At 54.0% G+C, this 12,106-nt stretch overlaps 2 protein-coding genes and 1 long non-coding RNA gene across 12 annotated transcripts in view; 1 reads left to right on the top strand and 2 right to left on the bottom strand.

Annotated features, from left to right (window-relative positions):
* ARMC7 (armadillo repeat containing 7) overlaps positions 1-12,106 on the bottom strand; it is a 43,131-nt gene that overhangs the window by 13,541 nt on the left and 17,484 nt on the right. The window contains exons 3-5 of one of the 8 annotated variants that reach the window (XM_077968688.1): positions 4,781-5,830; positions 4,489-4,619; positions 3,730-4,087 (exon numbers count right to left, since the gene is read on the bottom strand). The exons of 4 other annotated variants lie outside the window; for them this stretch is intronic. In XM_077968688.1, the coding sequence (XP_077824814.1) occupies positions 5,469-5,830 (362 nt within the window). In that variant the 3' untranslated portion in view covers positions 3,730-4,087; positions 4,489-4,619; positions 4,781-5,468. 8 annotated transcript variants of the gene reach the window in all.
* Positions 269-3,607, bottom strand: LOC144335941 (uncharacterized). The gene is made up of 2 exons (XR_013407260.1): positions 3,300-3,607; positions 269-1,638 (listed from the first exon to the last, which is right to left on the bottom strand). It is a non-coding gene; the product is annotated as an uncharacterized LOC144335941 (long non-coding RNA).
* On the top strand, positions 2,627-4,247 carry NT5C (5', 3'-nucleotidase, cytosolic). Of its 3 annotated transcripts, none has more exons than XM_001093693.5 (5): positions 2,627-2,935; positions 3,203-3,303; positions 3,378-3,438; positions 3,618-3,732; positions 3,840-4,247. In XM_001093693.5, exons 1-5 carry the CDS (start codon positions 2,762-2,764, stop codon positions 3,992-3,994), a joined length of 606 nt encoding a protein of 201 aa, XP_001093693.5. In that variant the 5' UTR covers positions 2,627-2,761; the 3' UTR covers positions 3,995-4,247. The 3 variants fall into 3 exon arrangements, with proteins under 3 accessions (XP_001093693.5, XP_077828900.1, XP_077828901.1); XM_077972774.1 differs by having other exon boundaries at positions 2,630-2,935; positions 3,402-3,438; XM_077972775.1 differs by lacking the exon at positions 3,618-3,732 and adding an exon at positions 3,791-3,793 and having other exon boundaries at positions 2,630-2,935; positions 3,848-4,247.

Genomic DNA, 12,106 nt, shown 5'->3' with positions numbered 1-12,106 from the left:
TGTACTGCTGTCTTTTTTTTTTTTTCTTTTTTTTCTTTTGAAGAACAGGTTTCTCTCTGTCCTGACTCCTGGGTCTGTGGGCCGTGGCATGAGTGTTTTCTAGTAGTAGATTGGAGGGAAAGCTTTGTGACACTTAGTACTGTGTTTTTAAGAACAAATAATTTGGTTCCAGATGTGTTAGAGGATCTTTTGTACTGAGGTTTTTAACACTTTACTTGGGTTTACCAAGCCTCAACTGGTCAGACCATGAACAGTCCCCAGGCACCGTTCCTGCCAGGCCTCAGCACAGGGAGTCTCTCCACAGAGCCGCCTTGGTGTTGCCCTAACTTGCCAGTGGCCTTTGCTCAGAGCCTCCTCCTGTGCCATGTGAACAATGAAGAGGCCTGTGCCTCATGCCTTGCCGCCTGCAAAGCAAAGAAACTGCCTTTTATTTTTTAACCTTAAAAAGTAGCCAGATAGTAACAAGACTGGCTGGCTGATGAGCAGAGCCTCTGCTCTCAGGCAGAGGAAGGCTTGGATGTACAATGAAACTGACTGGAACTAAGAGCAGTGAAGCAAGGGAGGCAATCACACCGAAGTGGGCCTTCATCCAGGAACGGGATCCCGCAGGGGTGTTTTTTTAAATAACTTGATGCTGTGTGCATGATGCTGGTGCTTGACCGTGAAAGGAAAGTCTCATCCTTAAAATGTGTGTTGTATTTCACAATCCTGGACTGTTGCTTCAAGTAAACAATATCCACATTTTGAAACACTGTGTACTGTGTCTTCTTTTTGAGATAGTTTCAGTGTTCTCTCTGGTTAGATGCTTTTCTCTTTGTCACTATAAATCCTGCCCACTGATTGGATGAGTCATTTGAAGTTAAATAGCCAGATATGCCTGTAATTAGCTACTTGGGAAGCCAAGGCAAGAGGATGCTTGAGCCCAGGAGTTTGAGGCTATCCTGGGCAACATAGCGAGACCTCCTTAAAAAACAAACAAAAATAAGTTAAAACATGAAGACCCGGAGAGAAGTGGGTTTCTTTCTGAAGAAGTCTCTAAAGTAGGTTAGACTCTTCTACCTCCCCATTGTTCTGGGCAGTAACATTTTAAAGTGTTCTCCAAGACTGGGCAACATGGTGAAACCTCATCTCTACCAAAAATAGCCAGGTGTGATGACACACGACTAGTCAGGAGGCTGAGGCAGGAGGATTGCTTGAGCCTGTGAGATCGAGGCCGCAGTGAGCCACAATCGCACCACTGCACTCCAGCCTGGGTGACAGCAAGACCCTGTGTCAAAAAAAGTGTTCTCCAACTTTAAATATGTGGGGATTTCTCCCCACCAGCAAGCAAGCAAGCAGTTCTGCAGTGGATACCAGCTAGATGTCCTCCAATTTTTTTTTTTTTTTTTTTTTGGACACAGAGTCTTGCTCTGTCGCCTAGGCTAGAGTGCAGTGGTGTGATCTCAGCTCACTGCAAGCTCCGCTTCCCGGGTTCACGCCATTCTCCTGCCTCAGCCTCCACCGTAGCTGGGACTACAGGCGCCCGCCACCTCGCCCAGCTAATTTTTTGTATTTTTATTAGAGACGGTGTCACCGTGTTAGCCAGGATGGTCTCGATCTCCTGACCTCGTGATCCGCCCGCCCTGGCCTCCCAAAGTGCTGGGATTACAGGCGTGAGCCACCGCTCCTGGCCCGGTTCAGCATTTTCTAGACGGGAGTAGGTAAGCCATGTCAGTTCCACATAAAGTCCTGAGGACAGTCCTGATTACCTATGTTTGATCAAAATCATCTTTCCAGGGGAAACCACGCTGAAGCTCCCATGTTTCAAGCCAACTCTAGTGTGAATTAGCTCTTAACCAGCTAGACTTACACAAAGCAGTTAACAGATTCATTTCACTTTGTAGTCCTCAAGGGACTGTTCCTGCCCCACTCACAGACGATATCAATCCACTGAGACTGCCGCACTCACAGACGAAATCAATCCACTGAGACTGCCCCACTCACAGACGAAATCAATCCACTGAGACCACGGCATTGCGGTAAAAAAAAGAGTTTGGCCGGGCGCGGTGGCTCACGCCTGTAATCCCAGCACTTTGGGAGGCCGAGGCAGGCGGATCACTTGAGGTCAGGAGTTTGAGATCAGCCTGACCAACATGGCTAAACCCCGTCTCTACTAAAAATAAAGATTAGCCAGGCGTGGTGGCAGGTGCCTGTAATCCCAAGTACTCCGGAGGCTGAAGCAAGAGAATCGGTTGAACCTGGGAAGTGGAGGCTGCAGTGAGCCGAGATCGCGCCACTGTTGCACCGCATACGGCCTGGGCGACAGAGCAAGACTCCCTCTCAGAAAAACAAACAAAAAAACCGTGGAGCTAGCCCCACAGGTTTAGGACCCTTGACTTCCTCGTTAGTATTTCAGATCAACCCTTTGTTGGGCCCCTGGAAGGTCGGTCCCCTACTAGTAACGTGAGGTGAACGGGGGTACGTCTGCTGTAAAGTGGGGGGCGTCTGATGCGGACAAAGGCTGGGTCCCGAGAAAGCGCAGGGTCAGAAAAGTGCCCCCCAAAGCTGTCCCTGCACCCGAACCCTAGGAAGGCCTCGCGCAGAGCCTTCGGCAGCGGTTTACGACCTGGGCGGGGCGTCCCGGAGGCTCTATGCAAATCAGCCCAGCGGACCCCGTCCAGCGCCCGGGCTCCGGAAGCAGCGCTCCCCTCCCACTCCCCGCGCTTCCGGCCGGGCCCGCGCCCCCCAGACGCCGAGAGCCTGCAGCCCCGGCCCGGTGGCGATGGCGCGGCGCCTGCGTGTGCTGGTGGACATGGACGGCGTCCTGGCCGACTTCGAGGCCGGCCTTCTGCGGGGCTTCCGCCGCCGCTTCCCTGAGGAGCCGCACGTGCCGCTGGAGCAGCGCCGCGGCTTCCTGGCCCGCGAGCAGTACCGCGCCCTGCGGCCCGACCTGGCGGTAGGGGGCGCGGGGTCCCCACACGGGCAGGGCCGGCTCGCTCCGTTCCCGGGGTCACCCCCTTCTGTGTGAAGGGCGCAGAGCCCTTACCCTGGCACCCGCGGGCAGCGCACCCTGGGGAGGAGTCTTTGGGCGCGTGCCCCTGACCAAAGACCCCTCCGCAGCTCGGAGCCCGGGCCCAGAGCCCCCAGGAGCCTCCCTGCGAGTCCTCGTGGGAACTGCATCTGCCGGAGGCAGAAGCCGGGACCCAGAACTCTTGTCTTTCAGGATAAAGTGACCAGTGTGTACGAAGCCCCGGGCTTTTTCCTGGACCTGGAGCCCATCCCGGGGGCCTTGGACGCTGTGCGGGAGATGAACGACCTACCGGAGTAAGGAGAGTGGGGGCGGGCGGAGTCCTGGGCGGGCTCCCGGCTCCCGGCGGTAACCGCGACCTTCCCCGCAGCACGGAGGTCTTCATCTGCACCAGCCCCCTGCTGAAGTACGACCACTGTGTGGGTGAGAAGGTGTGGCTGCCCCGCCCCTACTCCGCACGTGGAGCTGCCTAAATCCTGATTTTAAAAAGAAACCACCAGAAACCCAGAAGGTCGGGGGTGGGGGGCTCTCAAAGGCTTAGACCCCACTCCCTGTCCCTGAATTCCGGCTCCCATCAGGCCCTACTCACAGCCCTGTGTCTTCTACACAGTACCGCTGGGTGGAGCAGCACCTGGGGCCCCAGTTCGTAGAACGAATTATCCTGACAAGGGACAAGACGGTGGTCTTGGGGGACCTGCTCATTGATGACAAGGACACAATTCGAGGTTGGATCCGTTATCTTTGGCAGCCTCCAGGCCTCTAGCCTGCCCTGATTAGGGAGAGGAAGTAATCATGCCCATTACAGATGTCAGCGCTGCCTTTCTTGTCCCAGGCGACGAGGAGACCCCGCGCTGGGAGCACATCTTGTTCACCTGCTGTCACAATCGGCACCTGGTCCTGCCCCCGACAAAGAGACGGTTGCTCTCCTGGAGTGACAACTGGAGGGAGATCTTAGACAGCAAGCGAGGAGCCGCGCAGCGGGAATGAGCGGGGATGCCGCGGGCAGCAGCTGGCGCTGAAGGGCGGGCAGGGGCCACCACAGAGCCGAGTCAGGGCGGCATCGTGCTGGTGCCTCTGGCCCTGTGGAGTGGAGCAGGCAGATACCGTTAAGCGCTGTGCTGCCAGGCCCCAGGCCCAGCCACCCGGTACCTTCCGAGAGGCTGCCGCTGACCCCTGGCTTGCGTGGAAATAGTGGGAAAACCAGTTGGAACTCTTTAATAAAAGATCTTGGTTTTCTGGTGTTCTAGGACCCTTTATTTGGGAACATAAAGGGACAGGCTCCCTGGGTGGGTGCTGATGAGCCCTTCCCTCCCCTCTGAGCCCAGTGGTCCCTGAATCTGCCTCATTTCCATGCCCATGTGGATATCATTCTTGTAGCACCTGCCATTCCTGGGCCATGTAAGGGGTCAGCCTTGAGGAGGTACACAAGAGGCAAAGACCCCCCATTTTCCCTGAGCAACTTCCCATCAGCTCCCACGCACCTTCTGTTGACCAGGTGGCGCCGTGGACATGGAGCCACATCCTTTATGTTGCTGTCTCTTCCTGTCTCCCTTGAGCACCATTTTCACTGCGTCCCTCATGAGATACACTTCTGGGGTAGGGCTCCCCATCACTGAGTGTGACAGCAAAGGAGGAGGGCCAAAGCTTTCAGCTGGGGCCGTGGAGTGGTGAGGGGGGAGGAGGAGGGCCAAAGCTTTCAGCTGGGGCCGTGGGGTGGCAAGGGGAGAAGATGCAGTTCCCAGGGCTGGCGCCTCTACTCCGACATCTCATCACCTGCATGGCCTTGTGCTTGATGCCCAATGGCCACATTAAGTCACTGGGCTGTCACTCAAGGGCAGGGACCATATCTTCATCTTGGAATCATGGTGCCTAGCAGATAGCAGGGCTGGGTGGACAGTCAATGCTGGGCCACAGGTTATCCAGGTTGGCATCCACCAGGCCCAAATGCCCAGCTTGGGGAGCCCCTGGGGGAGGTATCCATCCTCCACAGCCCCAGAGGGGGCACCACATCTTTTACCTTGAGGCATCTCATTCCTATCCCTGAAAACTACTCCAGACACTTCTGTTAAGGGATAATCCCTGATTTCCCGCAGCAAAGGCAGCTCTCCTAAGCCTCAGTCCCAGCTCTTGAGAACACTGTACTGTGAAGCCTCTGGGTCCAGGCACTTGGCCACTTCTTACACCAGGGCCTGAGCCTGGCAGTGGTGGCACCAGACGTAGGGTAGAGAGTGCCGGCCTATGAAAGCAGCTCCAGTTTGATCTCCGCGTGCCTCGGAGTCTGGCTTCCTCACTCCTGACGGCGTTTCATCACAGTGTAAATGCCTGTCCTGCTGAAAGAACCCGCCTTTCAAATGGCTGAAAAGGCACCAGTGGGGCAGCATATGCTCCCCCTGTTCCCTGCGTCCACATCAGGACCGTGGTCTCCACAGGAGGGGTGCTACAGTCTCGGGGTCCCCGTGGATCAGCGCTGCCGTGGGGCCATGCTCCTCGGCAGTGGGATACCCAGGGCAGAGTGCGCCTGCCGGCTGCGGGCCTCGGCCACCTGGCGTGGGGAGCAGAAGTCCTCCAGGAAGATCTGCGCCAGGTTCCGGAGCCTGGCACTGGCCGAGAGGGAGAAGCGAAGCATGCACTGCACCACGGGCGCGGCGGTCAGCTCCGGGGGAAAGCTGCGGCCCGGCGGGCTCAGGTGCATGAGCGTGGTAATGGCAGATAGCACCGTCTCCTCGTTGGGGCTGGACAGGCAGTTGATTATGAGTGGGACACCTCCTGCCTGCAGGATGTGCTCCTTGTTGGCCCGGTCTGGGCACAGGTTGCACAGGCCTCCTGTGGGAGACCAAGGAACAATCTGGATGCTGTAGCCCCGGGCCTCCTGCCAGCTCCCCAGCTCATGAACCCCAGGGAGGGCCCAGGCTGAGAAGCTGGTCCCAGCACAAGTGATCCAAAGCCCATTCCGGCTCCTGCCTTCTCGGTTCTAGAAAGGCCTGCCTGCTCCCGCCTGCCACAGCCCAGCCTTCCAGAGGTGCGCACAAATCCCTTTCCCTCTCGGTTCAGCCAGTTCAATGGCTGATACGCTTTCTTTTTTCCCTTTAATGTAAAAACCTAAAACAAGGCCGGCCCAGGCACAGTGGCTCATGCCTGTAATCCCAGCACTTTGGGAGGCTGAGGTGGGTGGATCACCTGAGGTCAGGAGTTCGAGACCAGCCTGGCCAACATGGTGAAACTCTGTCTCCACTAAAAATACAAAAATCAGTCGGGCGTGGCAGGTGCCTGTAATCCCAGCTACTTGTGAGGCTGAGGCAGGAGAATCACTTGAATCTGGGAGGCGGAGGGTGCAGTAAGCCGAGATTGCACCATTGCACTCCGGCCTGGGCAACAGAGTGAGACCCTATCTGAAAAAAATAAACTAAAAACCTATAATGTATCATCACCTTAGAACAATTTATAAAAATTATAAACATATAAGATGATGGTTTCATGGGTATACACTTACACCAAAATTTATCAAATTGTACCCTTTAAATATGTACAGTTTATTATGTCCATAATATAGCAATAAAACTGGTAAAAATACTAGAATGGGCTGGGCACAGTGGCTCACACCTGTAATTCCAGTGCTTTAGGAGGCCAAGGCAGGAGGATCCCTTGAGCCCAGGAATTCAAGACCAGCCTGGGCGACATGGCAAAACTCTGGCTCTACAAAAACACACAAAATTAGCCAGGCGTGGCGGTACATGCCTGTAGCCCCAGCTACTTGAGTGGCTGAGGTAGGAGGACTGTCTGAACCCAGGAGGTGGAGCTACAGTAAGCCATGATCGCACCACTGCACTCCAACCTGGGCGACAGAGTGAGACTCTGTCTCAAAAACAAACAAATGGCTCAAAAACAAACAAACAAATTATAGGCTCACGCCTATAATCCCAGCACTTTTGGGAGGCCGAGGTGGATGGATCACCCTGAGGTCAGGAGTTCCAGACCAGCCTGGCCAACATGGTAAAACCCCATCTCTACTAAAAATGCAAAAATTAGCTGGGACTGGTGGCATATGTTTATAATCCCAGCTACTTGGGAAGCTGAGGCAGAATAGCTTAACCCGGTAGGTGGAGGTTGCTGAGATGGCACCACTGCATTCCAGCCTGGGCGACAGAGCAATAGTACGGTCTCAAGTGTCAGGCGGCTGACTGAACATTGGTTTTTCATCCCACAATTTGAAATATGTGAATACATGTAAGTATTTAGTAAAAATGGGATACTCTGCTTGCTGCTTGATCAGTTTTCTGAGATGGGGTCGGGTCTCCCTATGTTGTCCAGTCTGGTCTTGAACTTCTGGCTTCAAGTCATACTTCTGCCTCAGTCTCCCTGGGAGTTAAGACTACAGGCATGCACCACTGTGCATGGTTTACGCCAGCTTTTATATTATTTATTTATTTATTTTATTTTTTTGAGACAGAGTTTTGCTCTGTCACGCAGGCTGGAGTGCAGTGGCGTGATCTCAGCTCACTGCAACCTCCACCTCCTGGGTTCAAGTGATTCTCCTGCCTCAGCCTCCCAAGTAGCTGGGATAACAGGCATGTGCCACCACGCCCGGCTAAATTTTTGTAGTTTTAGTAGAGACGGGGTTTCACCATGTTGGCCAGGCTGGTCTTGAACTCCTGACCTCAGGCGATTCACCCGCCTCGGCCTCCCAAAGTGCTGGGACTATACGCATGAGCCACTGTGCCCGCCCCAGCTTTTTACATTTAACAATATATTGTGATTAGCGGGGCATGGTGGAGCCCACCTATAGTCCTAGCTACTAGGGAGGCTGAGGCAGGAGAATCGCTTGAACCCAGGAGGCTGAGGTTGCAGTGAGCCGAGATTGTGCCATTGCACTCCAGCCTGGGCAAACGAGTGAAACTCCATCTCAAAAACAAAACAAAACAAAAAAACCCCAAAAACAATGTATTGTGAACATCTTTCCATGCCAATAAATGCACATTCATGGCTATGCAATCATTGTAGATTAATGGTAAGGAGTGTACCATTTGACTTATGTACTGTAATTAAGAGATTAGAGCATTTTAAAGTTATTTCCATGTCACCGTTACTAGGATTCTGGAGGAAAACAGAAAAGGCAACAGTGAGACATCAGTGGTTGGTTCTGCATCAAAGAACTCATGTGCTCAGGTAATGTGGCCGGAATCCCACCCCCATTCCCTCAGGTCAGGCCCCCTCAGTGTAATGACCTCTTGGCCTTGGGGACAGATGCTACCTTGTTTTGGAGGTCACTCTGCTCAGCACAGCTGCTCACTGCGGGAAGATAACTTTCCATGCATCCTAACGCAGCTTCCTGTCATCACGGTACCCCTCCCTTTGGTTCCTGCTCAGTGGAGGAAGCCACCTCTCAGCTCATTTGCAAAACATGCCCAGTGTCCTGAGTGATCAATCAGGAGTGAAGGCCACAGCTTCACCCACTTGCCCTGTTTTTCTGGAAACTAACAAAGAGAAGATTTACCTGAACCTGAAACCCAACTAAGACATATTCCCCAGCCGGAGGGACAGGTGCCCATGGTGCCCCTGCCAAGGACCCTCCTCCACTGACGGGGGCAGGAGCCTGTCAAGGTTTCACTCTGCTGCCTGCTCCCGAGCAGCACCTGGGTCAGACTGGTCCCGCTTTGGGGAAACTTTTTTTTTTTTTTTTTTTTGAGACGGAGTCTCGCTCGGTCGCCCAGGCTGGAGTGCAGTGGTGCGATCTTGGCTCACTGCAACCTCCACCTCACAGGTTCAAGTGATTCTCCTGCCTCAGCCTCCCGAGTAGCTGGGATTACACGCACATGCCACCACGCCCAACTCATTTTTTTGTATTTTTAGTAGAGACGGGGTTTCGCCATGTTAGCCAGCTGATCTTAAACTCTTGACCTCAGGTGATCCACCCATCTTGGCCTCCCAAAGTGCTGGGATTACGGGCGTGAGTCACCACACCCAGCTGGAAGAACATTATTACAGGATCCCACTGCATGTAGAGTAAATTCCAGACCCCGTGTGCTCCTTACCCCTGAGCTGTCCTGTCTGTTCTTCCCTCTCCCTGGCACTCACTGCAGTCGCCAACCTCAGTCCATCCCTGAGACCTTTCAGCCCCCAGCTGTCACACGCTGACACCCTCTTGCTGCTAACAAGCCCTCCACGGCTCTCCTTGTGAGTTGCGTCTTCCTGGGATACCAGACTAAGTGCTCTGCCATGTCGGGGTGGCCCTTCGTCACCCAGTTCTTTAAGCACTGACCCAGGGGGGGAAAGGGTTGAAAGAACCATGGATGGTCAGGGGGCTGGACAGGATGGCTCCCTGACATCCCGCCCACCCTAGACTTCTGTAGTTCTTAGATCTGGGCTGCAGCTCATAGGCAGGACATGTCTGAGAGGCGGAGGGGGCTCTTTGGCCTCTCTGGAGTCCTGAGAAAGAGGAGCAGCGGCAGAGGGCAACTAGGCACTGACAGAGAGCCTCTCCCCATGGGGCCCTTGGAGCCTCCCTTGCCAGTCCCACCTCAGCACTTCCTAAAGCACAGGGTGGCCCCTAGCATGGCTGCCTTCTGTCCTTCCGCCAGGAGCTGTAAGGCAGGGCTCAAGCTCCTGGAACTGTGGACACTTCACTGAGCATGCACTGGACACATGACTGAACCCTAGAAACAAGTGCTATCATCACCCCCATTTCCGTGGGAGAAGTCAAGGCTATGAGAGGCTGAGTGAGCTGCCCACAACGCTAAAGAGGGGGAGCCTTCTGCCCCTCCCAAGGGAAATGGCGGCCCTCTGGAAGCAGTAAGGACAGCTCATCCAGCCTTGGGCAGATGCCAGGTTCAGTCCGGAGCAGGGGCCGTGGAAGTGCTATGGTTGGACTCAGCTGCTCAGACACACCCGCGGCATGTCTCCCGAGCTGACAGGGGAGCGGCCTCCTGTGCACACTGGACTGCGGGTGGGGTGATGGGATTTCTCTCTGTGTAAAGTGTGATAAGATGAAGCCCAAGTCACGGCCTGCCAGCTGAGTCATCACCACACCCAGGTGCACCTGGGCAGGACACGGCCACCCAGACTGCAGAAAACCAGAGGGTGGGGGCAGGAGGCGGCCTCAGGAAAGCCACTCTCTCCCCTCCCTCCCCACGCAGAGGCCCAGGAGTCTCCAAGGATGGGCCGGGGGCCTGCCGGAGCTCACCAGCTGCTTGGGCACCCTCCGCAGTAGCAGGGACCTTCCTGAAGTCCCTCTGCCTGATGGGCAGTGTCCCTTAGAGATGAAGAAGGGGGTGAGGGCCAGAAAAGAAAAGGGCAGAGAGCTTCAGGGCAGGAAGGCTGACCTGGAGCAGAAAGATGAGCCGAGATGGCGCCAGAGTACCCACAAGAGGCCACAGCTGCTTTGAGCTTCTCCCTGGGTCTCCCTGTGTGAACCTGCCCTGAAGAACTGAGGAAGGCCATGGAAAAAGAGCAACGTGGAAACTGGGAGCTTCTTAGAATGCTCGGTAATAGTCAGATGGCTAAATTATGGAACATGTATATGATGAAGCAGTATAGAGTACTTTTTTTTTTTTGAGTATGAGCCTCGCTCTTGTCGCCCATGCTGGTGTGCAGTGACACGATCTCAGCTCACTGAAACCTCCACCTCCTGGGTTCAAGTGATTCTCCTGCCTCAGCCTCCTAAGTAGCTGGGATTACAGGCATGCACCACCACGCCCAGTTAATTTTGTATTTTTAGTAGAGACGGGGGTTTCACCATGTTGGCCAGGCTAATCTCGAACTCCTGACCTCATGCCTTGGCCTCCCAAAGTGCTGGGATGACAGGTGTGAGCTGTTGTGTTTGGCAATATTTATAGTTCTTAAAAATAATGTCTTCAGGTTGGGCGTGGTGGCTCACGCCTGTAATCCCAGCATTCTGGGAGCTGAGGCGGGTAGATCACGAGGTCAGGAGATTGAGACCACCCTGGCTAAAACGGTGAAACCCCATCTCTATTAAAAATACAAAAAATTAGCCAGGCGCGGTGGCGGGCGCCTGTAGTCCCAGCTACTCGGGAGGCTGAGGCAGGAGAATGGCCTGAACCCGGGAGGCGGAGCCTGCAGTGAGCAGAGATCACGCCACTGTACTCCAGCCTGGGCAACAGAGCGAAACTCTGTCTCAAAAAAAAAAAAAAAAAAAAAAAGTCTTCAAAGGCCAGGTGTGGTGGCTTATGCCTGTCATCCCAGTACTTTGGGAGGCCGAGGTGGGTGGATCACGAGGTCAAGACCAACATAGCCAATATAGTGAAACCCCGTCTCTACTAAGAAAAAAAAAAATACCTGGGCCTGGTGGTGTATCCCTGTAGTCCCAGCTACTCAGGAGGCCGAGGCAAGAGAATTGCTTGAACTCAGGAGGTGGAGGTTGCAGTGAGCTGAGATTGCGCCATTGCACTCCAGCTCGGGTGACAGAGTGAGACTTCACCTCAAAAATTAAAAAAAAAAAAAAAAAAGGCTCCAAAGAATGATTCATGTTAGAAAATGCCTGTAATTTAAGATGAAGGAGGGAAGAAGGACACCAGATTGTACATACAATAAGATAGGCCCGCTAAGATGCCACCTCCTCTGAGAGCTTTCTGTGACCACCTAACCTGCCCCCAACTACGTCCCCCGCACCAGGCTTTGCTTCTTTCCCTCACACTTACTGACATTACAGTAGTTATCTGTCGAAATGTTTATTGGCTGTTGCTCCACTAAACTATAAACTCCGTGAGAATGGGGACTCTGCCTTGTCTCACTCTCTATCGGCAGCCTCGCATGTGGCAGGTGTTCAATATAAATAGGAAACTGTTATCCCTACAGATATTCTTTTAAAAATTAAAAAAGCTGGGGACAGGCATGGCGGCTCACTCCTATAATCCCAGCACTTTGGGAGGCTGAGGGGGGTGGATCACTTGAGGTCAGGAGTTCCAGACCAGCCTGGCCAACATGGCAAAAACCTGTCTCTACTAAAAATACAAAAATTAGCCAGGCATGGTGGCACACACATGCAACCTCAGCTACTCGGGAGGCTAAGGTGGGAGAATTGCTTGAACCCAGGAGGCAGAGGTTGTAGCCAGCTGCGATCGCGCCAACTGTGCTCCAGCGTAGATG

The sequence above is a fragment of the Macaca mulatta genome, chromosome 16 (genome assembly GCF_049350105.2).
Source record: "Macaca mulatta isolate MMU2019108-1 chromosome 16, T2T-MMU8v2.0, whole genome shotgun sequence".
NCBI lineage: Eukaryota > Metazoa > Chordata > Mammalia > Primates > Cercopithecidae > Macaca > Macaca mulatta.
Note: the sequence above shows the minus strand (reverse complement) of the source record. Positions and strands in the feature narration are given on the sequence as shown.

Coding starts and splice junctions, on each gene's coding strand:
- NT5C (XM_001093693.5), top strand. CDS start 2,762: ATGGCGCGGCGCCTGCGTGTGCTGGTGGACATGGACGGCGTCCTGGCC. Junction 3,439..3,617: donor ACCACTGTGTGGGTGAGAAG/GTGTGGCTGCCC, acceptor TCTTCTACACAG/TACCGCTGGGTGGAGCAGCA. Junction 3,733..3,839: donor TGACAAGGACACAATTCGAG/GTTGGATCCGTT, acceptor TTCTTGTCCCAG/GCGACGAGGAGACCCCGCGC.